Source organism: Phyllosticta citribraziliensis (assembly GCF_038025025.1).
Source record: "Phyllosticta citribraziliensis strain CPC 17464 chromosome Unknown J3D65scaffold_7, whole genome shotgun sequence".
Classification (NCBI taxonomy): domain Eukaryota; kingdom Fungi; phylum Ascomycota; class Dothideomycetes; order Botryosphaeriales; family Phyllostictaceae; genus Phyllosticta; species Phyllosticta citribraziliensis.
Window position 1 is genome coordinate 368608 of NW_027117344.1, and position 27603 is coordinate 396210.

At 57.4% G+C, this 27603-nt stretch overlaps 12 protein-coding genes across 12 annotated transcripts; 4 read left to right on the plus strand and 8 right to left on the minus strand.

The window, feature by feature from the left end:
- Nucleotides 1–17: 17 nt before the first annotated feature.
- On the minus strand, nucleotides 18–2349 carry J3D65DRAFT_626484 (putative cell cycle control protein). The gene is made up of 3 exons (XM_066800443.1): nucleotides 2234–2349; nucleotides 585–2162; nucleotides 18–535 (listed from the first exon to the last, which is right to left on the minus strand). Exons 1-3 carry the CDS (start codon nucleotides 2336–2338, stop codon nucleotides 26–28), a joined length of 2193 nt encoding a protein of 730 aa, XP_066654272.1. The 5' UTR covers nucleotides 2339–2349; the 3' UTR covers nucleotides 18–25.
- An 81-nt stretch (nucleotides 2350–2430) lies between these two features.
- On the plus strand, nucleotides 2431–3972 carry J3D65DRAFT_626486 (putative ATP binding protein). Its single transcript, XM_066800444.1, has one exon. The coding sequence runs from the start codon at nucleotides 2510–2512 to the stop codon at nucleotides 3746–3748; it is 1239 nt and encodes a 412-aa protein (XP_066654273.1). The 5' UTR covers nucleotides 2431–2509; the 3' UTR covers nucleotides 3749–3972.
- A 263-nt stretch (nucleotides 3973–4235) lies between these two features.
- Nucleotides 4236–5388, plus strand: J3D65DRAFT_603659 (uncharacterized protein; the record flags this gene model as incomplete). Its single annotated transcript, XM_066798227.1, has 2 exons — nucleotides 4236–4762; nucleotides 4812–5388. The coding sequence occupies 2 exons, from the start codon at nucleotides 4236–4238 to the stop codon at nucleotides 5386–5388; spliced, it is 1104 nt and encodes a 367-aa protein (XP_066654274.1).
- A 2710-nt stretch (nucleotides 5389–8098) lies between these two features.
- Nucleotides 8099–11948, minus strand: J3D65DRAFT_677640 (DNA replication regulator SLD3-domain-containing protein). Its single transcript, XM_066803648.1, has 3 exons — nucleotides 11646–11948; nucleotides 10137–11584; nucleotides 8099–10089 (listed from the first exon to the last, which is right to left on the minus strand). Exons 1-3 carry the CDS (start codon nucleotides 11844–11846, stop codon nucleotides 8457–8459), a joined length of 3282 nt encoding a protein of 1093 aa, XP_066654275.1. The 5' UTR covers nucleotides 11847–11948; the 3' UTR covers nucleotides 8099–8456.
- Nucleotides 11949–12085: 137 nt separating this feature from the next.
- On the minus strand, nucleotides 12086–14905 carry J3D65DRAFT_626498 (peptidase family M49-domain-containing protein). The gene is made up of 3 exons (XM_066800445.1): nucleotides 14378–14905; nucleotides 13176–14189; nucleotides 12086–13127 (listed from the first exon to the last, which is right to left on the minus strand). Exons 1-3 carry the CDS (start codon nucleotides 14500–14502, stop codon nucleotides 12161–12163), a joined length of 2106 nt encoding a protein of 701 aa, XP_066654276.1. The 5' UTR covers nucleotides 14503–14905; the 3' UTR covers nucleotides 12086–12160.
- A 317-nt stretch (nucleotides 14906–15222) lies between these two features.
- Nucleotides 15223–16952, plus strand: J3D65DRAFT_646199 (beta-tubulin; the record flags this gene model as incomplete). Its single annotated transcript, XM_066802263.1, has 7 exons — nucleotides 15223–15234; nucleotides 15350–15373; nucleotides 15427–15452; nucleotides 15512–15553; nucleotides 15607–15661; nucleotides 15719–16174; nucleotides 16227–16952. The coding sequence occupies 7 exons, from the start codon at nucleotides 15223–15225 to the stop codon at nucleotides 16950–16952; spliced, it is 1341 nt and encodes a 446-aa protein (XP_066654277.1).
- Nucleotides 16953–17429: 477 nt separating this feature from the next.
- On the minus strand, nucleotides 17430–19285 carry J3D65DRAFT_626508 (phospholipid methyltransferase-domain-containing protein). The gene is made up of 5 exons (XM_066800446.1): nucleotides 18896–19285; nucleotides 18713–18752; nucleotides 18634–18650; nucleotides 18430–18535; nucleotides 17430–18331 (listed from the first exon to the last, which is right to left on the minus strand). The coding sequence occupies exons 1-5, from the start codon at nucleotides 18939–18941 to the stop codon at nucleotides 17905–17907; spliced, it is 636 nt and encodes a 211-aa protein (XP_066654278.1). The 5' UTR covers nucleotides 18942–19285; the 3' UTR covers nucleotides 17430–17904.
- A 460-nt stretch (nucleotides 19286–19745) lies between these two features.
- Nucleotides 19746–21306, minus strand: J3D65DRAFT_626511 (acyl-CoA dehydrogenase/oxidase). The gene is made up of 2 exons (XM_066800447.1): nucleotides 20107–21306; nucleotides 19746–20017 (listed from the first exon to the last, which is right to left on the minus strand). The coding sequence occupies exons 1-2, from the start codon at nucleotides 21261–21263 to the stop codon at nucleotides 19852–19854; spliced, it is 1323 nt and encodes a 440-aa protein (XP_066654279.1). The 5' UTR covers nucleotides 21264–21306; the 3' UTR covers nucleotides 19746–19851.
- Nucleotides 21307–21431: 125 nt separating this feature from the next.
- Nucleotides 21432–22148, minus strand: J3D65DRAFT_626512 (uncharacterized protein). Its single transcript, XM_066800448.1, has one exon. The coding sequence runs from the start codon at nucleotides 22080–22082 to the stop codon at nucleotides 21861–21863; it is 222 nt and encodes a 73-aa protein (XP_066654280.1). The 5' UTR covers nucleotides 22083–22148; the 3' UTR covers nucleotides 21432–21860.
- Nucleotides 22149–22570: 422 nt separating this feature from the next.
- Nucleotides 22571–24713, minus strand: J3D65DRAFT_392287 (transmembrane amino acid transporter protein-domain-containing protein). Its single transcript, XM_066795854.1, has 3 exons — nucleotides 24185–24713; nucleotides 23991–24133; nucleotides 22571–23937 (listed from the first exon to the last, which is right to left on the minus strand). The coding sequence occupies exons 1-3, from the start codon at nucleotides 24533–24535 to the stop codon at nucleotides 22812–22814; spliced, it is 1620 nt and encodes a 539-aa protein (XP_066654281.1). The 5' UTR covers nucleotides 24536–24713; the 3' UTR covers nucleotides 22571–22811.
- On the plus strand, nucleotides 24714–25846 carry J3D65DRAFT_392299 (uncharacterized protein). Its single transcript, XM_066795855.1, has one exon. It carries the CDS (start codon nucleotides 24892–24894, stop codon nucleotides 25624–25626), a length of 735 nt encoding a protein of 244 aa, XP_066654282.1. The 5' UTR covers nucleotides 24714–24891; the 3' UTR covers nucleotides 25627–25846.
- J3D65DRAFT_626517 (Leo1-like protein-domain-containing protein) lies at nucleotides 25843–27269 on the minus strand. The gene has a single exon (XM_066800449.1). The coding sequence runs from the start codon at nucleotides 27100–27102 to the stop codon at nucleotides 26068–26070; it is 1035 nt and encodes a 344-aa protein (XP_066654283.1). The 5' UTR covers nucleotides 27103–27269; the 3' UTR covers nucleotides 25843–26067.
- Nucleotides 27270–27603: the final 334 nt, after the last annotated feature.

Genomic DNA, 27603 nt, shown 5'->3' on the forward strand with positions numbered 1-27603 from the left:
AGTAGTAATACAGATCTGGGCTGCCTTAACCGTCAGTCAGCACCCTCGTCCAGTCAAACTTCCGCCACTTCTTCCTGAAGCCATCCACGCGCCTGTCATTCCTATGCCACCGGCCCTGCCTCTTGATGACATCCGGGCCCAAATCCAACATGCCACCGAGCAGCTCTCGCGCAAACAAGTCGCCCTTGGGCCAGCGGTTTGCATCTTCGACAATGTGGCCCAGCCCGCCATCCAGGTCAAACCAGGCGTGGAAGTAGGGCATCTGCTTGGCAATGCTGCGGCGGAAAGCCATGCGGCCCATGCCCTCGCGAGCCTTTTGCTGCGTGTTGATCAGCTTCTTGTGCTGTGTCCACTCCTCATCGGCCGCGAGAATGGCTTCGCGGAAGAAGGCTGGCGCTGTTTCGCCGAGGGAGTATGGGATGGGGACGGCCATCATGGCTGCGTGTCGCTTGCGTTCTGGCGTTGCTGCATTTTCGTAAAAGACCACGTCGCGGCCCTGGTCGTGGTACATGCGAGTGAGGGATTTCATAAAATTCTACCGTCATTGTCAGGAGTATTCGAATAGCTTGACTGACATGACTTACCCGTATTTCCTCCCATTCATCGTCATCGCACTCCAAGAGGTTGAAGCGATGCTGGATAGGAACGATGCACGCACCGCCTTCGCTAATCTCTGGCTCAGTGGGCAGCGTCAAGAAGACTCTGGTACCAAGAGAGACTACAGGAGCCACGGGTGGCGTTTCCGAGTCTTCGTGGTGACAGAGCGGACAACTGTCCAGAATGCGATTCATCTTTTGGAAATCTTCGATGGCGACATTCCGGAGGTTAACGCCTGACTTTTGAACGTGCTTGGCAAGCTTGTTGGCGTTTTCATCCATGTAATCCAAGTCGTCTGTGAACTTGGTGTCTTTTGCAATGCGTTCAGCCAGCCGGTAGCCCTCTCCTCCCGTTTGTCCTTTGGTCCTCTTTTCTTGTCGGACCATGTCCTCGATGCTCATATCTTCGTTTTCCTTGACCAGACCTCTTTCCCTGCCCCTCTTATTGGTAAGCTCTGTGACTTCGCCCTTCCTGCTGGCTAGAAGACGATTTTCGGCGGCACCCAGCACAACGACTTCTGGCTCCTTGCGGTTGGCGGCAGCAGCAATGGCCTCATTGTACTCAGCTTCAATAGAAGCGGCTTCTGGTGCTCCTCTGAGCTTCGCCTTCATCATCTTGGCCTTGAGCTTGTTGAGAGCTGTCTGATCCAATACAGCAGTTGTAGCAGGGGCCGGCTTTTCCTCCATGATTTGTCCTTGAGGCAGATCTGGTGCATCTTGGTCTTCTTCTTCATGAGCGCTGCGCCTTCGAATCCCAGCATTAAGTTTTCGCTCTTGGAAGAGCTCTCCGCTAGGTTTCTCCTTTCCAACGTAGTCTGGTCCATACATTTTGCGCCGATCAAGCTCATTTTCTTCTTCTCGAGCGTCATCAAAGTCTCTCAGACTTCCAAACCTATCCGAGGCAACTTCATCAACTGGACGGCCAGATTCCTTGGCTTCCCGGTACACATTCTTGAGCTTCGACATTCGCCATTGAGAGCCATTGTCACCAAAAGTGTAGCTGACTTCATGCTGCGCAGGCTCATCCTCCGGGACATGTTCCTCGACACCCTCTTCGAGATCCCGCAGGTGCTGGTTGAGTTCTTTTTCATGAATCTTCAGCTCGAAGTCTTTCTTTGTAGCCTTATTGTCCGGCTCGGGCTCTTTCCTCCTATTAACGTAATCCACATCCAAAGCGGAGGGAGCTTCCATCCACGAGTCGCGCTTTAAGTCTGCACCTTCAACACTAGGCTTGTCGACGGCATCCTCTGTTGGTTTGTCCCCATCGCCCTGTTCTGCCCAACGCGCGTATTCTTCATCCTCGTCCGCAGCCGGCGACTTGGATCGGTCTTTTTCACTGCGGTGGCGTCTAGAGGAGCGATTCTCACGGTCGCGCTCGTCATCCCGGGAATGTCTCGAAGATCGATGTCTGCTCTCCTTGTGTCGCGAGGATCGGTGTTCATGCTCAAGATCGTCGTCCCTCTCGCGCCGGGAGCGCTTATGCCTATGGCTCGATTCGTCTTCGTCTTCTCTCGAGCGATGGTGCCTGGAAGAGTGATGGTGGTGGCGATGACTCCTCTCATCATCCTGTTGCAAGTCAGCGTGTGCTACACAGAACAATCCAGCTGGGTTGGAGGGTTGGTGACGAATTGAATTACCTTGTCGCGGCGCTCTCTATCGCGGCTGCGGCTGCGGTGCCTCTTTTTCTGCGATTCTTGTGCCTTGCTCTCGGCGAGCTCACGCTCAAAATCTTCGAGAGCCATGGTGGTTGTGGAGCTGGTGTTGCGCGGAGGAGACGCGCTCCCCCGCGGCGACATCATAGCGCCGAGATTTTCTGACGTCGCTCGTCACTGCACCCCACCTACACAACTTTCTCTCCAAACATCCTCGACGCTACATCTCCGTCGCACGATCAAGCCAAGTTAGCAGATATCATGGCGACGACATCCTCGGAAAAGCCCGTCACAATCGTCTGTGTCGGCATGGCCGGCAGCGGCAAGACGACCTTCATGCAGCGCATCAACAGTCACCTTCACGCGAAAAAAGAGCCTCCATACGTTATCAACCTGGATCCTGCCGTCCGGAATGTACCTTTCGATAGCAACATTGATATTCGCGACTCTGTCAACTACAAAGAAGTCATGAAGCAGTACAACTTGGGCCCGAACGGCGGCATCATCACTTCGTTGAACCTTTTCGCAACCAAGGTGGACCAAATCCTCGGCCTCCTCGAGAAGCGCACGGCGCCGCCGCCACCGCCGCCTACCAATGCTCAAGGCGAGCCTGTTGCTGCGCCAGCAAAACCCATCAAGCACATCCTCGTCGATACGCCCGGCCAGATTGAAGTCTTCGTGTGGAGCGCATCCGGCGATATTCTTCTGGGCAGTCTTGCTTCCAGCTTCCCGACCGTCATTGCCTACGTTATCGACACGCCTCGCACTACTTCGACAAGCACCTTCATGAGTAACATGCTCTACGCTTGCTCGATCCTCTACAAGACCAAGCTTCCCATGATCCTGGTGATGAACAAGACCGATGTCCAGGACGCCGAGTTTGCAAAGGAATGGATGACGGACTTCGAGGCCTTCCAGGCAGCTTTGCGAGAGGAAGAGAATGGAGGCGGATTTGGCGGTGTTGAAGGCGGAGAGGGTCCCATTGGTGGCGGATCAGGCTACATGGGAAGCCTACTCAACAGCATGAGCCTGATGCTGGACGAATTCTACCGTCACCTGAGCGTCGTTGGAGTCAGTTCGATGACAGGACAAGGCGTGGACGAATTCTTTGAGGCGGTTCAGGAGAAGGCAGAAGAGTTTGAGAGGGATTACAAGCCGGAGTTGGAGAGGAGGCGGGAGGAGAGAGAGAAGGAGAAGGTGGCGCGGAGAGGGCAAGAGCTGGACCGGCTGATGAAGGACATGAGTGTTGGTGGTGCTTCCAACAAGGAACCAACCAAATCCAAGGGCAAGAAGAAGGCGGAACCGGAGACGGTGAGCGATATCGAAGACGAGGAAGACGAAGATATGGGGCCGCCGGAAGAGGATTCGGACGAATTCGAGGAGGACGAAGATGACGGTGGACTCCAATCAAGATATCAAAAGGCCCTCAAAGACGACCGAGACGCGCATGGAGACGACATGAGCTTCGCAAGATACGTCACTCAGGCGTCTATGCGCTAGGGACTGAGAATCGGATCACGGCGTTGACGAGAAAATGATGGGTTGCATGGATCGGAGTTTTGGAAGCTTTGGGTCGGCACAAGTCCACTTAGTATGGATCTCATACAAAACCACTTTCGTGGCCACTAAATTCTAGAGCCTGGTTATGGTTCAATATCAAGTTCCGTTCCTTTATGTGAATCTTCGGGTAGTCCTCGGAGACTTGTGGGTTACCTAAAACGGCCTGCTGCTACCCACGATTCGACTGCCCAAAATTTAACACCCATAGCCTTGACACTGATGATCATTCAAGTCGTTTCTCGTGCTCCAAAGACGAAGGCCATATTTCGACAATAAGTAGTTCGCTGAAATTCCCCTCCGCGTCGCCTTGAACCCCGGCTCGCTTACGCTCAAGTCTTGGCGCATCCAAACTCTGGAATTTCGTCCCACGGACCACGGCGCGCGCGACAACACCACCACGCCCACCGCGATACCCACGTCGACAATCATGGCCGACCTTCTGAAAGATTCGCCGCTCCGCGCGGTGCAGGTTGAGGCCCTCGTGGTCATGAAGATTATCAAGCACTGCAGCCAGGGCTTCCCTACCGTCGCGACCGGCTCGCTCGTCGGCATGGACGTCAACGGCACCCTCGAAATCACCAACAGCTTCCCTTTCCCCACCGTCGACGTTCCGGCCCAGGACAACTCCTCTCACGACAATGCCTCCAACGCGGCGGCCGCCGCTCCCCGCGCCAGGGCCAACGTTGTTTACCAGAACGAGATGATCAAGTTCCTCCGCGAGGTCAATGTCGACGCATCCAACGTTGGCTGGTACACCAGCACCAACATGGGCAACTTTGTCAACCTCAACACCATCGAAAACCAGTTCTTCTACCAAAAGGAGCTCAACGAGCGGACAGTTGCCCTGGTCCACGACGTCAGCCGGAGCTCCCAGGGCGCTCTGAGCTTGAGGGCTTTCAGACTGTCGCCTGCTTTCATGCAGTCGTACAAGGAGGGCAAATTCACGACCGAGAGGTGAGCACAAAGAATTTGAGGTCTCAAAGCATAGCTAACGTGCTTTTAGTCTCCAGAAGAGCGGCCTCCGCTACCAGGACATTCTGGTCGAACTTCCCCTCACCGTCCACAACTCCCACCTCCTCACCTCGCTGCTCCACCAGCTTCCCTCGGCTCCTCCCAAGGACGAGCTCAAGTTCCCCTCGAACCTTGCCGAACTCAACACCGACCCCAACAAGCCCCAGGCGCCCCTTTACCCCAACTTCGACTCTCTTGAGCTCTCCATCGACCCGTTCCTCGAGAAGACCTGCGACCTGCTCCTCGACAGCATCGAGAACCACCACACCGAGCTCAACAACTACCAGTACTACCAGCGCTCGATGAGCCGCGAGCAGGCCAAGATCACGGCGTGGCAGCAGAAGCGCAAGGCGGAGAACGCGGCGCGGGTCGCGGCCAAGCAGGCGCCTCTGCCCGAGGACGAGTGGCAGCGCCTCTTCAAGCTGCCGCAGGAGCCGAGCAGGCTCGAGACGCTGCTCAACTCGAGGCAGGTGGAGCAATACAGCAGGCAGGTGGACGGCTTCACGGCGGCCGTCAGCGCCAAGATGTTTGCCGTCAAGAGCAACCTGCTCCCCGGCGAGCAAATATGAGAAAAATGAAGCGACGCGAGCGAGGGTGGACGGACAAAAGGAGGATTCTCTGTACGGGCTTGTTTGCATGGGCTTCGGCGTTGAATGAAATCGCGGCGATAGACAGGCCTGTCTCGTGGGCAGCAACAGGATTATGCCGAGGCGTCGCCTCATTGAGCGCCACGTAGAGGAGCGCGATGAGGTTAATGACATTGTCATTTTTGAGATCGGATGCCGGCTGCCATGTGAGTTTCGCCCTGGGCTGAAGACATCACTCGGACAGGAAGCCTGCCGTGTGATTGAGGGTCGAAGTGGAATCATGAGGAAATCAATGACAGTTTTAAACCTGACTTCCCTGGAGGCTACGTGTGGCCAAGTGATGTACTTATCTCCCAAGAAGCTTACAATCATCAATCGAAAGCCTGTGGACCAGAACACTGCTTCTTTGGCCGCAAGCTTGAAGGAGGCACCTCCAGGAATCCCGCGATGTAGTTTTCGCTGGCGCTTGCCCGGGGTCTAGTCTCTTGATTCATTCGCCTTGGGATCCTCCGCTGCTGCGCCCCTCCTTTACTACAGACTGCCAATCAACACCATCATTCCTCAACGGAGCCCCTCAGCACCCCTCAGCCCAGCAAAGCTCCACTCCCCTTTTCTCTCTCGAAGCAAGTCCAACACCCGCGTCCCAAACAAAAAGACAGTTTCGAATTCTAGGTAAGATTCCGCAGCGCTAGTTGGATCGCATGGAGTGGGATGTGTAACGCCAAAGACGCATCCAAGCCTGAGTGACAGCGAAGAGGAGGGGGCAAAGAGACGCCTTTATACCTCCCGGCGGTGGCAGGTTGCACATGCTGAGAGGTCCAGGCAGACGCTGGCTACGCGTGATGGGGACTGGTTGCAGGTGCGTTGACCCCCTGGTACGAACCCCAGGTATAAAAGGCGACAGCGTCGGCGGACAAGGCTTCGACAACGAGTCGCCCACATTGGTGACCTTGAGGTCCACCTGGTCTGCCACGTAGGTACTGCGTTGTTGTTTGTTTTTTTGTTCTACTTGCTCTGTCTCGCGCGTTCGTTTTCCTCAGTCTTACTGTCACCACCTGCACTTCTGTTTGAATTTCTACCGCTGTGGTTCTTCGTTCACCGAATATCCTTGCAATCATTATGCTGCCACAGTGCTGACGTCCTCCATCACTGCGTATCGGAGCTCCTAGCTTGCTCTCTGGCCCTGAAATTGCTCTGCCGCTGCAAACACCGCGAGCAAGGCGCCCAGGAAGTGCATTCTGCCGGTTTGAGATAATTCAAGTTGGTAGGCCTTCCAGGTCAGCAGAGTTCGAAGGTCTCTGCAGTGGAAGCCGTGAAGAAAAAGTTGGCGAGAGAGACGGGGGTTTTATACACGGCAGAATCACCGCACAGACAGACTTTTTGGCGTCACGAGAAGCTGAGCTGCACATGCAGACGAGAAGCAAGCCATGTGAAAAGGGACCCCATGGCCTAGCTAGCCGTACGTCAGAAAGACCGGCCATGTGAAGCCGCCCTCCTGGATATAAAGACCACGCTCCCCGGAGGGTTGGTTTGCTCGACAACGACAATGCCCTGGTGTGGACTGTCGACGCACCATGGATCAACTACTGGGTGGCCAAAGATCCAATCTTCTACTACTGCTTGGTCTTGGTTCCTCGGCTTCTCAGCTTTTTTGTCCGCCGTCTACTGAACATTTGCAATTTTCACGACTGAGATGTTCGGATGAAGCGCATCATCACTCAGTCTTGACGTTAATCCACAGCATTGACGAACAATGAGCAAGACTAGAAAAAGATGGAACGATGGCCATGGCACACAGCCAGAACTGACCGACCAAGACGCAGAAAACAAAAGTCGATGCTTGGGTCAGATTGGCAGACCCAGTCAATCAGGAGGAAAAGTTGTGTCCCTGTACGACCTTCGAGGCTCTTCACTGCCAATGAAAAGGAGGACAAGGAGGCAGAGTAGAGTCCCTTTTATACTCAAGAGCCAGGACTTTCACGAGCCGAGCATGCTAGCAGTGTCTGCCTACTCGCTGGCACCGCACTCGTGCGAAGAGGTCAGCAGTCTCGCCATTGCTTGTGACTGTCAGATTCTGGTAGCCGGTGTCGACTGCGCTTGTGATTGAGTCTTCTGTGGTGGTATAAAAAAGCCGCCGTCGCCGCCTCTGAGCACTCCTGTCCAAGGCCTTGCGATCTGACGACGAGAACCAAACCGTGTTGGTAAGGCACTGATCTCTTGCATCATCCAAATACTGTGGGAGACTCTTTTGCGCGGCGCGGCGTGCCGTGTGCGCTCAATCCTTACCCCTTTTCCATTTACCGATCCACACCATTTCCCAGCTTCAACCTACATCACCAGCACCCCTCAACACCCCACATCACCATCCCACAACACAGCCCCCCATCATCACCCACTCCCTCCCTTACCCTCCCACTCCCACTTCCACTCCCACTCATCAAAACACAAAGAACCCCCCACCAGCGCAGAACAGACACAGTGTACCTAGCCCATCAATGTGCAGCCAATAAGTCCTCTGCGCACGTAGAAGCATGCGGGAAGTGTGTTGGCGAGGAAGAGTGGTGCGGAGGGGTGCGTGTTTTATATGGCGGAGTCGTGGCGCGGCATGGGAGGCGCACGTGGAGCGGAGAGGGACGGAGGCACGGGGGATGGGGATGGTGGATGGTGGATGATGCGCCTCTTTCTTTTTGGTGGAGAGGAAGGGTGAGATGGGGGAGCATTCGTGCGTTGAGGCAGAGAGAGGGAGATGGAGGAGCGTTCGTATGTGGAGGGGAGAGGATGAGATGGAGGAGCGTTCGTGCACCGAGGCAGAGGGGGGAGATAGAGGAGCATTCATACTCTGAGGGAGAGAAGGGGACAGGGGAAGGAATGCTCCTCGTGTTCCGCCGTGGTGGTGACATTGTAAAGATCATGAATCTCTACCTACCTATCTTAAAATGCACACCTCTCTTCCTCTCTTCCTGTCTCTACCATCTACTACCACCTACTCCCCCACCGCATCCTATGCCAATGCACCACGCCCACCACAACAAACACCGAGAAAAGATAATCTACAATAAATCATCATCGTCATCCCAGCCCAGCGCCTTATACACATCGACGTCTCCCCTAGCCTCCTCTTCCACCTCCTCCACCTCTTCCACTACTCCACCAAAATGCCTCACTTCTGCTCTGCCAGACAACCCGCTCTTAACCGGCGTCTCGACAACGGCGGCATGCCCCGTTGCCATACTCGTGCCCCCGCCCCCGCTCCCGCCCCCATTCACGCCAACGACATCGACCTCATCCCCCTCATCTTCCTCGTCTTCGTCCTCACTATCCCGAATCTCCCTCAACACACCGCCGCGGCCGGCCGTCGTATCTCTCCCAGCCGCAGCCGCAGCCGTCATCTTCGGCTTCGTAGGCGTAGCAAACACAACGCCGCCCGACGACGACGCTGCCGACGCACCCAGCGGCGCAGGCGGCAGCGGCGGCAGCTTGAACGGCTGGTGAGCGGAGGAACTTGACCCAGCGCCGACGCCGACGCGACCGACGAGGCGGTCGGCGAAGCTGGGGATGGGCGGGTGAGGGCGCTGGTGGTGCGGCTGGGGGGAGGAGATGTAGGAGGGAGGCGGGGTTGCGACTGGAGCGCTGACGTCGCTGGCGGACGTGGCGGCGAAGGAGACGGATTTGGGTTTGGCTTTGGGTCGTGAGGGGGTAGCGAGGACGGCGGGCATGGCGGTGGACGCGGCGGACGCAGCGTGGTGCGGTGGCGGAGGAAAGGGGTTGTCGAGTCTACTGGTACTTTCTGAGAGAGAAGAATGGAAAGGCGCAGAAGTGGCAGACAGAGAGGAGCGCGACGAGTCCATCAAATGAGGCGGTACAGCGCTAGGCCGGACGGCCGAAGAGGGGACGACGGTGTCGGACGACGGCGGCGGCACGGCAAACGGGTTGTCAAAGTGCATGAAGGTGCCGGCGAGCTGGTGCGTGGTCTGGTCGCGCGGGTCCACCACGTACGAGCGGTTGTGCGTCGGCGTCGCGTCGACGAGGTGGTCGCTGGTCCGGCGAGGCTTCTTGGGCGTCGCGCCCACCTGCACCTTGTCCGCCTCCTTGAGCCTGCCGCTCGTTGTCGACTTGACGGCCGACTTCTTGGTCAGGCCGGGTCGCGTGCTCCCGGCCAACATCTTGCGGTCCGTCGAGTCGGCATACTCCTTGACTGCCGACGCCCGGTTTGGCTTGGACAGGGTGGAAATGGCTTCCTTGAGTTCGCGCGCTATGCGCTCCTTCTTCTTGATCTTCGCTTCCGTGGCTGCGCTCATTTCCTGCAGGTCGATTTCGCGCTTGGCGAAGCGCTGGAACTGGGACAGAGAGTTGCGGCTCGAGGGTGGTGGGGCTGATTTCAGGGGTATGGAAGAGAGGCTGACCTCGCTGCTCTCGCGCTTGAAGACGGGACCAGCAATGGCCGAGTCAGTTGCTGAACGTGATAATGATGGAGCACGCGAGGGCGGTCTGGTTGCATTCTCGGTTGCCACGCGCTGGAGCGGTTTGCGTCGACGCTGGGCGGAGCGGGGATCTGTTCGTGTCGTTGCTTCTCCGGGTTTGCTTCGACTGCTAGATGAGGTCGTGGCTTTGGAGGGCGAAGCGCTGGGACCGCCGAGACGTTTGTTGATGGCTGCGGCCTTCTCTGGAAGTCTTCCCATGTAGCTTTGCAATGTTAGAAGTGATTCAACTCGGACAATTTAAGCACTCACAATGGAATGATGACTTCGACGCAAAAGCTCCTCAGTTTATCTGAAGTACCAGCCTTTGTCGAATTTGGCGTCTCTGCAGCAGCAGTACCTCCTTGGCCCGACTTTGAAATCTTGACCAACATCTCGTCCTGCTCCACAGACTGCCAAATGCATAGCTTATCCAGGAGCAAGTCGAGCAAGACGTGCAAATCTTGCAGCTTCTTCTTCCGCCTCTTCTTCTCTGGTTGCTGCGAGTCGACTTGTGTTTCTTGCTGCGTCTCGTCCTGATCCACAGCCTGGAATCCCGGACTCGCCTCGAGCGCCAGAATCTCCAGCACAAGAACGAGTTGAGCCATCGACTCGCGGACGCGCAGATCCCCGACTTTCCTTTTGAACATGTCCTGCGATGATTCTTCAGGGTGGCTTCCAGGCGACGAGGGAAAGTCTCTGATCCACCACTGCTTCACGTACTCGTCTTCTCCTGGATACATGCCCTCCTTATTCGGCTTCATCTTTTTAGACCTGCCCTTCTTCTTCTTTTCGGGCCGCTGCGCAGCAGCAGTGTCCTCATCATCGGAGAAGCCAGGCAGGGGCAACTCTTTAACAATATCCGGTATCTTCTCCCGATACTTTTTGTCGACTTGTCCCAGCTGCAGTAATATTGAACGGAAAAATGCTGCCAGCTCCCCCACCTTGAGCGTGCCGTTGCCGTCGTTCGACGTAAAGGCGGCTCGCGCTCGTGACAGAGGTCCCTTGACGAAAAAGGCCAGCGACGTCTTGGACAGGTACAGCATGTCCAGGTATTGCTGTACAAGCGCCTGAAACACTTCTTCTGCCGTCTGCGGTCGTTCTAGCTGAGAGTCTGGGCCGTCGACAGCCATGGACTCTGCAAATGGATCCTGCGGCTGCGTCTCGACAAAAGGGTCATCCACAGGGGCATTCTGCACCTCCTTCGACAGCGCGTTTGGCTTTGGCCGTCCCATCGACAGACGCGGCGCTCTTTCCGTCCTCTTCCCAACCTTGATGTCGGGCTGTTGGTCTGCAATGGCAGCGCCGGCCCACCAGGCACCGCCATTTCCATAATTCAGCGCCTTTTTCGGATTGGCATATTGACTCTGCGGTCGAGTACGAGCACTTGCTTGCTCCAAGTCTTCCACCTTGACCCAATGGCCGAGCTTGCACAGCGCGTACACGCCTCTCCGCACCCGTTCCACCGCAAATAGCGTCGTGGATCCCTGGAGCCGCGTAATGAGCACTTTCGGGCTCTCGAACCCAGCCCCATTCTCCCGTGCCGTCGCGTCCTCGCCCAGCGGCTTTGGCTCGAGAGCTTCAATGTGCGCGGAAAACAAGCGGGCGGACCCCGGCGTGGGCGGCGAAAGGTCGAGACACGAGAGGGGCAGCTGCGCGCGCTGAATCACCACGAGCGGCGTAAGAATGGTCGGTCTATCCAACGGGGCGGTTGGACATGGCTGTTGTGTTCGCGCCGAGCATTAGCGTTTTCTTCTCCACTGCGAGACCAGGTGAACGCACCCGGATAGTAATAGCCCTCTGGGCAAACGCCGCCGATGATTCCTGGCCCCTCTTCCGCTTCCTCGAGTCCAAGCTATGCGCCGTGGTTCCAGGTTGGCGGGTGGAGGTTGCGGCGTCGCGTGCGCCGGCGGCGGCCGTCTTGGCGAGTGGTGGGTTTTGCGCGGCTTTGGTATAAATGCTTTGCTCATGAGCAGACACCATAATGTGCCAGGTGGTGGGGAGCGTGCTTCGAGCCGGGCATGGCTCAATTAATGTATCGTGGGTTGGGTGGTGGGACACGGCGCGTGGAGAAGCGACTTGGGGTTGCGGCGCGTCGAGAAGCGCGCTTGGTGGACCAGACGGCACCATATCCCTGGCGATACGTCACTGCACTCCGCATCCACGAATGGAGAAATGGTTTAGCAGTAGTGTACAGACACCTTGACATTCGAGAGAATACAGTTTGATTCATTCAATTGATGCTATTGTTGCCTTTTTTGGTTCATGCAATGCATAGTTCAATCCCCTCGCCACACCTAAATGTACTCCCTCTCCGCATAGCTCTGAATCATGCCTTCGTTCGTCGCCTCATACTCCTTCAGCGTCACCTTACCACCTTCCACCACAGTGTTTGCCTGCACAAACACCTTTCTCGGCTGCTTCTTGGCCAACACGACCGGTCTGATCTTGCCGGCGTAGAAGTCGTCGACGTGAGTAATGGCCTCGTACATCTTGGAACCCGCTTCAATATCAGCTGTCGCTTTGAGGACGTGCAGCTCCTGGAGGTACTTTTCGACCGCTGGCCGACCGTGGCTGAGAATCTTGCTTCTCTCGAGGCGGATCGTCAAGTCTGACAAGTCGTCCTGGCTGTACTCAAGTTCGCAAAACTCCTTGCCAGCCTTCAGGAAGGTACGCAGGATCGAAAAGCGAGCCTGCATGTGTGCCTGTCCCCATTTGCGAGACTTGGGGTCCCAGAACTCAAGCGCGGCGACACCTGCGCGCGCCATGCTGAGATAACCGGCGTACAGAACATCTCCAGCAGGGCCGTCGAGGTCAATCTCACCGTCGCCGAAACCGAAAATTTTGAGAATATCAAAGTCGCAGGAGAGAGCCATAGCAACACACTCAGCGCGGCACTCTTCGTAGCTACCAGCCAGAGAGCCAAAGACCGAGCCCCACGTTTGTCCAGGCTTATACCACTTGGTAACAGGCTTTCCAGTAAGAGGGTTGACGGGAGGATTCTTTATGTCGAAGTTGTACTGCCCAGGGGCAGTCTCTTGGAGAAGCTTGCCACAGCCGTGGCCGAGAAGCTCATGGAGGCCGACTTGCACCTCGAATGCATCGTCGCGGCATCGCTGGTAGACATCCATGTCGCTGTCCTTAATGAACGGAATGGGCTCGTTTGGAGGTTTGGCAGACAAGACGTTGCCCAAGCTCACGTTCTTGAATCCCGCGGTTTGGCGAATGTCATCGTAGTTGGGGATGTTGATTCCAGCAGGAATACTGATAATTGTTAGTGCAGCAAATGTTGAGGATGCCGAGACTGCTTACCCGCTGCCAGCAAAAGTCAGGACCTCGAGGGAAGTAAAGTCGGGGCTGAGGAAGTTGTCCTTTTCAAATTCTGTGCTCCAAGGAAGACGAGGGATGAGCGTGGGAGCCTTCTCAACCAGCTCACCAAAGGCACGCGTCCTCTCTTTGTTTACCATGGCTACAAAGCCCTCCCACTCGCCACGAATACCATGAGGGTCGCGGTAGGTCTCGACGAAGCCAATGTCGGTTTCAACTGGAGGACCCTTGTTTCTGATCCAATATCTCTGACTCTCCTTGTATGCCTCGAGCGAGCCCGTAACAAACGACTTTTCGTACGCGATGAGCATCGACTTTTCAGTTTCATTGCCAGCGTACTGACGAGCGCTCTTGATGGCATCGGCGATGGTGGCCATCTCTCTCGAGTAGTCGCCGTACACCAGCCGGAGCTTCTTGCCCTTGAGCTTACCATCCAATTCCCACTCCGACTCGGAAATGTCGCGCTCGACCTTGGAGGGCTCCCGCGCGGAAGCAATCAGGACCTCAAAGCCATCCTTGGTCTTTCTGACACGCGTGTTTTCGGGAAGCAGCTTCTTGCCCTCCAAAAAGTCACTGATGGTGGAGATTTCCTCCTTGGTAATGTCAGGCGAATCGGGGTAGTACGTCGAAATGTGTCCCTGGTCGGGGTAGCCCAGGTGGAGCTTGGCTACGCTGTTTCCGGCGTAGATGGCGTCCTGAAACTTTTCATGGAGCTTCAGAGTCTCGGGCGTCAGCGTGGCCAAGGCCTTGAGCTGTCTAGGCTCAAGCCTGGGGACGAACTTGGAGTCGCCAAAGCTCTTGTAGTTTCCGGCATTGCCTAGGAACTGGGCAGAGTAGTCAAGAAAAGCCTTGAGCTCGTCGTCGGAGAGGCCTGCGTCGGTTTGGAGCTTCTTCCAGTCTCCCTTGGCATGGCGATGCAGTGCGATGATGAAGTCGTAAATGTGCTCGGATTCGGGGCTGACCTGGCGGAGGACGATGCGTGTTCCTGCGTAGCATGCTCTGGGTTAAGTCAGCAGGGGAAGCAATTACAGCTCCACGGGTCGGACCATGGTCAGAGCGTGAACGAGTACAATCAAAGCAATGGCACGCTCAGGGTCAGGGTTCGCATGGACGCTTCTCCTGCTCCTTTTTCAAGGGAGGCGGCCACGCGACGGGCAGGGAGGTGACGGGATGCGGGGTATGCTAACATGGAGAGGTAGTGGGCGTAGAGCTTCTGGTCGTCATTGAGGGCTTCAAAGTGAGGCTTGATGGCCAGAGGCACGACGGTGGGAGGGCTGTCGGCCAGATAGTGCTTGACGACGTCTTGGTCCATGGTTGGAGAGGGATGATTGGTGATGGTGGCGGTGGAAGAGTTGCGGCGGGGTTCAAGGAGCGGTAGTGGCAGCGGGACGCGCTTCACGGGAGAGGTAGTGGTCAGGATCCAATGTCTCTTGGCGAGGGGGGTTCCCTTTGTTGTGGGCGCCCGTCAGACATACAATTGCAGAGCCAGAGCGACACAAGCGATTGTCACGGCCGCATGCAGAGACGGCGCCTCTCGTGATGTGGCGCGTAGAGGTGGTGGTAGTGTACACGCCTGTAGATGAGGCACCACGCCAGCTGTTCAAGCCACCAGAGGCCGGGCGCAAGCTTGCACCCGCAGTCGCCCAAGAGCGCAGAGGCAGGCGGCGCGGGAGAGTCCTCCAGGTCATGGATGGCTAATGAGGCAATCAATTGGTTCGAATTAGCTGGAGAGACTTGACACAGGCCTGGGAGAATGTTTTCTTGCCGAGCGGGCGCAGCGGGCAGTTGATGATGATTGGCCGACGGCGACGCCAATTGTTTTTGGACTGGGTTGGGTTCGGCACAGACCACAACACCGCACTCTTTCCTCCACACCGACCACCTGCGCCCTCCCAGCTCCTTCTCCTCTTCCCATCACAACCTGACCTGAACCTTTCCTTCAACCCGACTCCTCCCAACCACAACCCACCTCCAGTCTCTCCAGCCCGTCCATCCTCCATCTTAGCTTCAATCCCACCCGCAGTCCTCCACCATGCGCGAGATTGTACGTCCCACCCCCGATTCCGCCTTTGTTTTCACGCGTCCCCTGATTGCCCCGCGCCGTTGCCCAACACACATCCAAACACGACAGCTGCTAACCTGCCTTTTCGCTTCTCTAGGTCCACCTCCAGACCGGCCAATGTGTAAGCTTCTCCCTCTCGCTCCTTTGCGACCCGACTCAGCTAACTTGGTCCAGGGTAACCAAATTGGTGCCGCTTTCTGGTTCGCAGCCCCCGACGACGGCTTTTCCTGCGCTCCCTACTGACGCGCGCGCTTCGCAGGCAAACCATCTCTGGCGAGCACGGTCTCGATGGCTCCGGAGTGTAAGTCGACGCGCAATCCCCCACGAGCAACAGCATCCTGACATTTTCGACAGCTACAACGGTACCTCCGACCTTCAGCTCGAGCGTATGAACGTCTACTTCAACGAGGTAGGTTCCTAGGCTACGTGATGAGCATCTAGTGCGAAACTGACACAGATGGGCCAGGCGTCCAACAACAAATATGTCCCCCGTGCCGTTCTCGTCGATCTTGAGCCCGGTACCATGGACGCTGTCCGCGCTGGTCCCTTTGGCCAGCTCTTCCGCCCCGACAACTTCGTCTTTGGCCAGTCTGGTGCCGGTAACAACTGGGCCAAGGGTCACTACACTGAGGGTGCCGAGCTGGTCGACCAGGTCCTCGACGTCGTCCGCCGCGAGGCCGAGGGCTGCGACTGCCTCCAGGGTTTCCAGATCACCCACTCTCTTGGTGGTGGTACCGGTGCCGGTATGGGTACGCTCCTCATTTCCAAGATTCGCGAGGAGTTCCCCGACCGCATGATGGCCACCTTCTCCGTCGTCCCCTCGCCCAAGGTCTCGGACACCGTTGTTGAGCCTTACAACGCCACCCTGTCCGTCCACCAGCTCGTCGAGAACTCTGACGAGACTTTCTGCATTGACAACGAGGTGAGCGCTGATTTATAAGCCGGCGAAAATCCCACATTGACTCATTTCGCAGGCCCTCTACGACATTTGCATGAGGACCCTGAAGCTCAGCAACCCCTCGTACGGTGACCTGAACCACCTCGTCTCCGCCGTCATGTCTGGCGTCACCACTTGCCTGCGTTTCCCCGGTCAGCTCAACTCTGACCTGCGCAAGCTGGCCGTCAACATGGTTCCCTTCCCTCGTCTCCACTTCTTCATGGTCGGCTTCGCTCCCCTGACCAGCCGTGGCGCCCACTCCTTCCGTGCCGTTACCGTTCCTGAGCTCACCCAGCAAATGTTCGACCCCAAGAACATGATGGCCGCCTCCGACTTCCGCAACGGCCGCTACCTCACCTGCTCGGCCATCTTCCGCGGCAAGGTCTCCATGAAGGAGGTTGAGGACCAGATGCGCAACGTCCAGAACAAGAACTCGTCCTACTTCGTCGAGTGGATCCCCAACAACGTCCAGACCGCTCTCTGCTCCATTCCCCCGCGTGGCCTCAAGATGTCGTCGACCTTTGTCGGCAACAGCACCTCGATCCAGGAGCTGTTCAAGCGTGTCGGTGACCAGTTCACGGCCATGTTCCGTCGCAAGGCTTTCTTGCATTGGTACACTGGCGAGGGCATGGACGAGATGGAGTTCACCGAGGCCGAGTCCAACATGAACGACCTGGTGTCTGAGTACCAGCAGTACCAGGAGGCGTCGGTCTCGGACGCCGAGGAGGAGTACGACGAGGAGGCGCCTCTTGAGGAGGAGTAAACTGGCTACGAAATAGTCTAGTTTACAGGTGTTGGGTTGGGAAGGGATTGGTTGTGGCCCGCCAAGTTTATCGCCTGGCTTTTTTCTTTTTGACTTACCCCCCCTTCTTGTTTTTAAAAAGGTTAATGCAACTTGCCAACAACAACAACAACAAAATGGATTCTTTGCGCGTGTGCAACAGCAGGAGCAGGCGAGTGATTGGCTGGCGCTAGGGTGTACCTACCTAGGTACTTGCGAGCGCTGCGGCGAAATGAATGCACGCAGGGAGGTGGGTGGACGGCCCGGGCTAGATTATCCAACATATGTCGAGCCTGACCTCTTAGGTTTCTCTCTCTCCTTCGTCATGCTGTTGTTGCAGCTAGGTGTTGTAGCCGTGGTATTTTTTGTAATTGCTTCTTTTGATTTAATTTGATTTTTGACTTTTGACTTTTGAGTGCTTGGTTATTTGATTGATCTGCCACATGAGTGCTGCATAAAGTACACATGCGCGACAACGGACTGAAGGTAGGCCAGCCGGCCCGGAGTACCTGTGCAGTATGTATGTATGTATCTCTTCTATACCTACATTGCAGACGGATGCGAGGCAATGGCTTGGTTCAATTCGCTCTTTTTCTCTCTTGGAGGTTTTTTCTTGTGTACTATGGAAGAAACCCAAAAATTGGGAAGGAAGCAGAGAGTAAATACAGGAATGTGATGTGGTATCTTGCACGTGTTGAAAACGCCGTCCGCCGTCCGCCGTCCGTCTGTCCGCCAATTACCCCTTCCCGCCCCCGGCTCAATGTCCTTTTTTTTTTTTTTTTGCGTCCATGTCGTTGTTCGTTTGCCTCTTCGTTTACTCGTCGTCTGTGCGTCTGATCTCTGTCTGGATGTGCGCGCGCACGCCTGTTGAAAGGCGCGTCGAGCGGCGGCATTCGACCCGTCTATCCCCCGCCCCGTCTCGCCAGCTTGCCGCTTACAACTCCTTCTTCCCACTCTCGCTCTCGCCCTTGCCTGCCGCCTGCTGCCTGCTCACCTCCCTCCTCTCATAAATGCCGGCCGTAAACGGGTCCTCGTACCTCAGCGCGACGCTGTACGCCAGCCAAACAAACGCCGTCAGGGCGACGCCGGCGGGCTTGCCGTACCAGAGGGCGGTGCCGAGGAAGGACAGCGTGGAGCCGACGTACATGGGGGCGTCGGTGACGCTGAAGGGGAACGACGTCACGCGGTGATCCATCAGGATGCCGAAGTAGTCGCCCAGGTAGGTTCCCGTGACGCCGAGCGCGTACATGGACGTGAGGACCAGCGTGTTGCCGGCGGCGAGGAGGGCGAGGGAGGCGAGTTTGGCGACGGGGCTGAGGAGGAGCGGGTGCGTGGGTTGGTGCGAGAGCGCGGCGTGGTAGCTGTGGTGGTGAGCGTGTGAGCGGGACTGACTGCAAAAGATGGCGGGGAGAGGGTGCGACGAGGGACGAGGGACGGGGGAGAGTCGAGGACGGCTTACATGTAGTCGCGGATGATGCCGAGCGAAAAGATGGTCACGGCGAGCGCGTAGCACCCGTTGCGCGAGTTGCCATTGAACAGCCGCGTTATCGTCTTGTTGTGGTATTCTGCGGCGGCGGTCAGCCAGCTGCCTTTCCTCTCTTCCTTCTTTCCCTCCTCCGTCGTTGTATCTTTTCGGCCGTGGGTGGTGGGCAAGCCAACGTACCTGAGCGTGCCGCAATGCTACCGCCAGACTCCATGTCAGCACTCTAGTCTCCTTCGCTGCGAGAGAGGGGCGCACTCACTTCCAAAACGTGGGGTTAAAGGCAACGCTGCCAACCGTCACTGTTGTCCCCAGACAGTCAGCACACACACGTACGTCATTGCTACCAAAGCTCAATCCCCAAGATCTCTTGTGCCAATGCTCCAGTGCGTGAGAGATTTTGTGCATGTGGTGGTAGCTAGGTGGACGGGGGAAGGCCACGTACGCCAGAAGCTCGGCTGCGTAATGTCGATGAATTCGGAGAGCGGCATGGTGGAAATGTGTGTGGATGGTGGACGAGTCCTTCGTTGACGCTGTACAGGCACGTAGTTTGAGGCGAAGTCTACTAATGTGCTCAGGCCGGTTGGACAGAGAAGAGAGTGTGACAATGGTGTCCTGGTGCGGGTGGTTGAATGGCTGCCTGGAGCAGCAGCTATGCGCTCAATGGATTGGAATTAAGGTTGGGATTGCGGATGTCGTGACAGAGCTAAACGTATGCTTGCAACGAAGAAGCTGGAGGCAGACAGAACAAAGGAAGTCTGAGAGAAAGAGGGAAAAACCGGAGAGGTACGAGGTGAGGTTAGGAGGACAAGAGGCGGGCGGGTGGGGATGTGGGGGTGACTGGCTGCACCTGTGGCGCTGGTGGAGGAACGAACCGGATACGCCCAAGCTCGAGCTGGCGTCACGGCTCCAAGCTGTGGTGGGGTGGGTACCTTACCAAACCACTACTAATGCTAACCACAACTTCGACATCATCGAATTCATGGGATCACCTTGTCCGCACTCTTGGACCACACGCTCGACGCTCAGGTCATCCCGCCACGCCTTGAACTGCACCAGCGAGATGGCAAACAACCGTCAGCCGAGGGATCTCCAGCTTCAGCCCAAACCTGCCCCTCGAAGCTCACCTGAATCTACAACGAAAAAGCCGCGCAACACGACCCACTTCCCAGGCGCCTGTCGGACACGCAGCAGTTCCTGCAGCAAGAGCAGGACAAACCGAGCGAAGTTGCGGCACACATAGCCGGACACACAATGGAAATACAGGTCAAGAGGTCGAATACACGACCACAAGAGGCCGCAACCGCTGGTTGAACATAGCGACATCCGTTTCATTGCCCATGAGAAGCTTTCACCAAGGCAGAAAGATTGACTTTAATTGGTCTCCTAGTCGTTCTGCCCTCATTCTGCCTGTCCGTATGTCGCTACCCACGGCTCGTAACCCGCATTCAGGAAAATCCTTTGAATCTGGCGTCTCCTTACACCAACATTGCCGCCATCAAAGAGCGGCAGGACCATGGCCTCGTTCAGCAACTTGGCAAAGGGTTGGTCTTTTGCGTACGAAGTTCTGTTCTCACATCGGCATCAGCAATCCACACACGCACAGCATCGTTCGAACACGAAAAGAGGAGGGAGAAAAAAAGGGGGAAAACGTACATGCCGACGGCCTTCATCGCATCAACGACGCTCTGCACCGACGCCTCGCTCGAGTAGATTTTGGCCTGCAGCGCCAACTCGAGCCTGGCCTTCCAATCGCCAGGCCCCTTCTCCAGCGCATGCAGCGCCTTCCACGTCAGCAGCCTGCTCGTCTCGGTCCGCATCTTGACGTCCATCAGCAAGTCGGCGACGCTCTGCCGCTCCAGAATCGGCACGCTGCCGCCCCTGCTGTCGTCCTTGGCGAACTTGATGGCCGCGTCGAATGCCGCGCGCATGATGCCCACGCCCATGGCGCCCACCAGCGCCGCCGACGTGCCGAACGTCTGCTCGACGACTTGTGCGCCTGTTCCTGGTGGACACAGTAGGTTGGCGTGCGGGACGCGCAGCCCCGTGAACCGGCTGTGCGGGCCCGACGTCGAGCGGAAGCCAGCGAGCTCCGGCTCGTCGAGGACCTGATACGCGTCGGGCGGATTCGCCGCAATCACGGCCGGCGTGACCAGCAAGATGAGCACGTCGTCGGCTGGGTCGCGATCAGGATCTTGTGGACCGGCGTTGGCGTCTTCGTCGTCGCGGACGTACCGACACACGACGCACTGCAGCTGCGCGCCGCGGCCGTCCCACCCGCCACTGTTCGTCGTCCACAGCTTTTCCCCGTCGACAATCCACTCGTTGCCCTCGCGCCGCGCCGTCGTGGCCAGTCCCCGCGCGCCCTTCTCCAGCCAATTCGCCGTCCCGCGCGGCTCCGAGTGCACAAACGACGCCAGCGGCTCTCCCTCCAGGCCGTCGTCCAAGAAGGGCGCCAGGAGCCTCCCCCGCTGCTCTTCGCTCCCCGCCAGAAACAGCGGCGTGAGGCCTAGCCCCGTCCCCAGAAGTGTCAGCGCGGCCGACGGCTCGACCGCGTACAGCTCCTCCACGACGAGCGCGGCGTCGAGCAGGCTGGCCGCCGTGCCGCCCAACGCGGCGGGGATCTGGGCTTTGAGGAGGCCGGCGCGCGCCGCGGCGCTGTAGACGGGGCGCGTCGAGCGGAAGCGCGTGAGTTGGGTGGATTGCGATGGTGGAGGGTGGAGTGAGGGGACGGTTGAGAGGTGCGTCTGCGCGAAGGAGGCGGCGGCGGCGCGGAGGGCGTGTTGGGAGGGCGAGAGGGCGAAGTCGATCATGGCGGCGGAGAGGACTGAGGATGTTGATGGTGTTGAGAGGGGGGTTTGCAATGGCGACAGCAAGATGGGTAAGACTTACATAGCTATATACCATGTATGTACATATGTACATCCATCTCACATCAGCCTACCTACGGATCTACCTACAGATCCACCTATCTCTCAAGTCTCAACATCTACGTATACCTACACAGCCTCCCTCATGCACATCACGTCCCAAGTCCCAACACCCCAACCCAACCATCTGCTGCCTGCCTACATGCCCCACACCCGGCGGACGATCTCCTCGGAGACCATCTCCATCTCCCTCCATGACTCCCCAACGAACATCGTCGGCCCGGCTGGCCGGCCGGCTACGATAGACGGCAATCGGCCAGCAGCGACAACCTACCTACCTACCTACCTCAGCAACTTACCTCAGCAAGCGAGCAAGCAAGGAAGCCAGCACCACCACCACCGTCATTCATTCTGCCAGGCGGCCAGCCAAGGCGCACCACATGCGATCTATATGAGTCATGCTGTCAACGTCCAAGCAACCAAGCATCCAAGCATCCAAGCAACGCGAAGCCTTTCCCTCCCTCCCTCTTCCGCCTTGTCTTACTGTGTTTGGCTGCCATGCCCGGCGCGGCGTGGCGCCTTTGCTTGGCTTATGATGGCATGGCTTACTTTTGATGGCGAGGTACATGTAAAAGCATGTGTTGGAGTTTTAAGTGCGAGTTCGCCGAGGGGAGAAAGGATAGGTGGGTGGATGGTGAGGATGCGGACAAATGAATACATAAACCAGAGAGTAAGCTTGAGAAAGCGAGGAACGTATGACATTACAGCAGCCAGCAGGCCTACATATCAGGCGCATGCACACATGCATACATACAAACACCAAGGGAGGAATCGTCAAATCATCAAAAACCATCAAACCAAATCAACTCCACAAACCAACCACCTTCACAAACTGACCTCACCAGCCACCCCCAATTCATTCCAACTCCTCGTTCCAGTGGGAAAAGTCCCATTATCCCATCATTCCTATCATTCCCATTTTATGTACCATCACGAACCCCATGCCTGAAGCAGGGTACGGTAGCGATCTGTCTACCGATCCCATCATCAGATTCCCTGCCTTCTCCCATTTCCTATCCAGACCGTACCAGACCGTAGACCCCCTAAACACCGAAGCCGAATCGAGACCGAATCGAGATGCTGAAATCCGCCCGCCTGTCCGTCCGTCCGACCGTCCGAAAACCGTTTTTTGGCAAGGAAAAAGAGTAAGGAAAAGAGAGAGGTTGTTGGAGAGAGAGGGGAGATGTCGAGTTGGTGGGTTGTGTAGACGTGTTGATTATCGACGTATGGGGGGTGTTATCGTCATGTCATGTCGTTACAGCGTGCTTGAATGAGGTAGGTAGTCTTTGATCTCTGTCTGAATGGTCCGTCTGTCTCTACTCTTGCCGTCTTGCCAGGCACGACGTGAATTCAAGAGAACAGCAAGGCAAGCAGGGGAAAGAAAAGAGGGGTTGACGCAAGGCGGGGAGAAAGGGTAACGAACGAGGGCACTCAGAGGCCGTTGTCCGCGCAGGAAAAGGCGCCGCCGTACGACGCCTTCTTGTAGCCGTCGACAATGTCCTGGACCGAGGCATACGTGCCGGCGCTCAAAAACAAGAAGCCAATGGCGATGAGGACGACGTTGACGGACGCGCCCACGGGACCGCGCCAGCCGCGAGTCTTCCAAAAGTCCGGGCCGTGGTCGGCCTTGCGCATGCGCAGGTACGCGACGCCCCAGAAGATGAAGCCGAAGAAGGAGTCGAAGAGGGAGCTCATGAGCGAGAGGAGGTCCGAGAAGAAGGGGATGACTTCGGCGATGATGAAGGCCAGGACCCACAGCACGGCGAGGATGAGGCCCCACGCCAGCCAGCCGACCAGCGTGTGGTCGCCCATGTGGCGCGTGCCGGCGAAGAAGCGGAAGAAGACGAAGCGCGCGCTGACGGACGCGTACAGCACGCCCAGGAAGATGATGGTCGGGATCATGAAGGAGAAGGACACCTTCTTGTACATCTCGTTGCCCAGGCTGCCAAACGCCGGCGACGTCATGTAGGCAGTGCCCGTGTAGGCGTAGATGATGGCGCCCACCAGCGAAAAGACGATGACTTCGGCAATGGTGACGGCCCACAGGGCCTTGGGAAAGTCGCGGGGGTTCTTCATTTCGGCGATGAAGGAGGGAATCGTGATTTGGCCGATGAAGGTGTAGCTAATGTTCATAAAGGCATTCATGCCGAGGACGAAGCTCGTGCCCTTGACCGGAATGGCGTGGACCTCGATGGGGCCGAGCGAAGGATAGCCCGTCGGGTGGTCCTCGATGCCGGCGAAGATGGTGGCCAGTAGGACGGAAATGAAGGTGAAGAAGGCAGAGAAGGTGGCGAGCTGAGCAAGGGTCGAAAAGGTACGAGGGAGGGAGCAGAGCCAGGAGATGAGGGCCACGATGGCGGAGAAGCCGACAGTGCAGATGCTGTGGTTGGACATGGTGTTGAGGTACTTGGCGCCAACCAGACAGTGCAGGCCCTGGATGAAGGTATTGTTCAGCAGAAACATGACGGCAGTGAACCACCAGGCCCATTTGCCGCCGAAGAGCATCTGGCCAATGTCGCAGACATCCTTAATTTCTGGATGGCGAAGGCAGAATTCCCTAGAAGGCGGTCAGCGGAGTGGTGGTGGTTGAGCGATTGGCTAGAAACTGACCAGACTATCAGGGACGTGTAGAGCACCAGACCGGCCACGACAAGGGTCAAGATTAGACCAGGGACCAAACCGAGAACGGCGTAGGAGTTGGGGAAGGACATGATGGCCAGGCAAATGTACTCGGAAAACAGCAGGGCAGCCGTCTACGGCGCGCAGTTAGCGAATGTTCAACATTAGCAAGCGAATTGATGTACCTTGGGCCAAGAGCAGGTGCGGTACTTGATGGCATTGTCCGACTCGAGCTCAATCTGCTTGCCAACGCTAATGGTGCTCGAAGTGTCCGAGTCAGGCGGCTGCTGGCCATTGATCGGTTTGGCAACGGGGCCGCCGATGCGGGCACCCACGCGGGGCGGGCCCTGGTTTTCAGCGTCGCGGCCAATGTCGTCGTCCTCGAAGGCATCTCCGGCGGCCAGTTTGGTCTTTGCGCGCAGCGAATCCATGTCTTTTTTCTCGGGCTTGGGCGAGGATGCAGACTCGGAGGAGTTGGGGTTGGAGTTGGTTGAATTGTTGTTGTTGTTGCGAGAGGAGCCGAAGCCTAACGCCATTTTACCAGTCGAATGGCCTGAAGGAGAGGCGTGTAGTAGAAGGGTCTGCGACTGGAGGCCGTCGGCAGCATGAACGACAGCTTCTAATAAAACTGACGGGGTCGGGGGTCAGCGCGCAACGAGGTTTGCCGCTCGTGTACGTGCTGGGGAGGCAATGGGGTCAGGTCTGGGCGAGGCGAGGTCGGATTGGGGGTGGGAGTGAAAAATGGGACGTGGATGGGATAGGCATTGGATTTAAAGCAAAAGGTTGTGTCTAGTCCGGTAGGGTAGGGCGTTGGATGGCGTGCTAGGCCGTGGCCAGCGAATGGCGGCGCAGGGAAGCACGATGGGTCGTCAAACAAAGCCGGAGCGAGCGCATGCTTTGGGCCAAGGGTACAATACTCGCCCAAGGACTCCCCACCGAACGCATGCAAGCACTGCATTCCTTCTGTCACTACTGTACTCTTCTCGGGGCTCCCGACGGCCAGGTCTCCACTCCACGCGCAACTCTCGCCTCCGCGCTGTTGGGGCCAATTCTTCACTCGAGACCTCTCTCTCCCGCTCCACCAGCCTTGTCCTCTGCCGCCCCAACGTCACATGGAGCAGGGTCCCGCGCCCTTTTACCTCTGCGTCCCTCGTCCCTCGGACATGTACTGTGCGTACGTGTTCTACTTTCTGGTCGTGTCCTGCACGATACAGTGGCGGCCTCCCTAGTCGACGGGCCAGCCGCCGCCGCCGTCAGGTCAGCCCAGCCCGGAAAACACCACCACCACTACCACCACCACCAACATCATCCCCTCCTCTCAGCGCCGCCCGCGTCACAGAGCTGTCAGACGGCTCCGCTGCTGCTAAGCTTTGTTTCCCGATCACCTGCATCGCTTGATTGCTTGTCTCGACTAGGAAGCCACCGTCGTCCATCTCCTGCGCCCGCCAATCAGCCATCATCACATTGTGCGCCTCCTTGTCTTGCCGTGTACATGTGCAGTGCGTCCAAGCCTCAGGCAGCCAGTCACATCCCGGATACTTTTTTTTTTTTTTTTTTTTTAAATTCCTTCGTTGCAACATGTCTTCTAGGCAGGCAACAGGCTGAAGGGCTGACGGGTGCAACTTGATAGATAGATAGACAGATAGGTAGGCAGAAGCGTGATTGGGCATCGCCGGCTGCTCATGTCCTCGGGCCTACACTGCAGCAGCACACCACTACCTTTCCGCAGCTACGCAGCCATTGGTCTACACGTGCGCCTCCTCTCATCGTTCAGTGCTCACTCGCCCCGTGGCGCCACCTTTCTTTGCTGCTCCGAGCACCCGCAATGGTTTTAGATTGACCACCTGCTGCTAGCGTGGCCGGCACTGTCATGGCAGACAGCGTTTGCTGGCAAGACAGCTGCCACCTGTTTTGTCCGGTTTCCAACGCTATCCCCTCTAAACCCTTTGCGTGCTAGCCCACGCTCCCCGGACGCCGTCTGCGGCATCCCCAGGTCCCGCCTGCCGGCAGATGGACGCTCCACGCCGGCTCCTGGTCCCGATCGAAACGACACCATGGCACCTCAGCCCTAGTCCTCGTCTTCCTCGTCCACCACCCGCCGACGCTTCGACCTCGAAGATGCCACGACTTCCTCTTCGTCGTCCTCGTCTTGCTCCGCGTGGCCTCGTTTGGGGCTGTCCCGCCTCGACGGCCTGTGTGCCTCAATACCCTCGTCAATGTCCTCCTCCTCATCAATCTCTGGCTCTTCGTCACTGCCCGCGATAAAGTCATCCTCCTCGTCGTATTCGTCTTCCCTCGTCCTCCTGCGCCCTTGAAAGTCTTCGTCGTCGCTGTACTCGTCACGCCTGGCACGGTTTGGCTTGGAACGCCTCGATCCTCCCTCTTCGTCGTGGCCACTGTTGCCAGCCCTGTATCCTCCGTATCCGCCGCTGCGACTCAGTCCGCTGCGTCCAAACGCTCTGTTGTCCCTCTCGCGACGACGCTCTTCCTGTCGCTCCCTGAGACGCAGTTGCTTCTCCCGTTCCTTCTCAAGCACTTCAGCCTGCCTCTTCTTCTCCTCGGGATCTTCCTGCAGACTGAAGACTGTGGCACCGACACCTTGGCGGGCGTTGGCCGCTGCTGCCAAGCTCGCCTGCAGTCTTTCAAGCGCATCATCCGAAGCTCCTCGCGCCGGCATCAGCGTCAACCCTGCCGTGACCTTGTTGGTGACGCGCACCGTCTGCAGAGTCGGGTGGGGAGAGCAAAGGTAGGTGAATGAGTCTCGCGAGGGATCGTAGGCCGTCGAGCCACCTCGGCGGTCCTTGACGGCAGTCGGCGTGGGCTTCGGCGGGTTGTGCTGGGGAGGGGCGAGTGGCTTGGCGTCGAATTCGTACTGGTTGAGAGGGTCGGAGCCGAGTTGGAGCGTGAGCGAGCCGTCGGACCAGCGAAGGACACGGGCATTCGATTGGATCTGAGACGGGTCGGAAGGCGAATGGCGCCAGCGGAGTGTCGTTTGGGCTGTCTTGTAGGAGGAAAAGGTCTCGGAGGGCTCCGTTTTGGAGTGGTGGTCTGTCGTCGGAGGCTGCCACTTTTCCAGAACGAAGCTCTTGGGCTCAAAAGCCATGAATTGGGGGACCTTGAGGAGATAGAGCTATGTCTGGGTCAGCGAAGCCGTTGCGCAGGATTGCGGTGGAGTTACCTCGTTGTCGCTCGATCGTGGCACGGGATGTCGGGGGATGGAAATGTCCAAGACTTTTTGCTCAGTGTCTTCCAGCTCCTGATCGGGCTGGCTCTGGATGCGATCGCGGCGGTCCATGTCATCGCCCGAGTCGAGCTCCTCATCGTTCAAGTTGCGCTCCGCGCTGTAGAGAGTTAGCTGGAATGAGGCGCAACAAGACAAGTGACAAACGCAGTCTGGTCCTCGGCCTGGTCGTCTCCGTCTTCGCCAAAGAGATCATCCTCATCACCAAGGTCGGGCTCGTCGTCGTTGAGGTCGCCATTGTCAGGCGCGCTTGCGGCAGCCCTGCGCTTGGTCACAACATTGTCGTCGTCTTCGTCGTCGTCGTTTTGGGAAGCGTGCGGGTTGGCAGACTCGACTGCGCCATTGGTCTCGACGTCGTCGTCG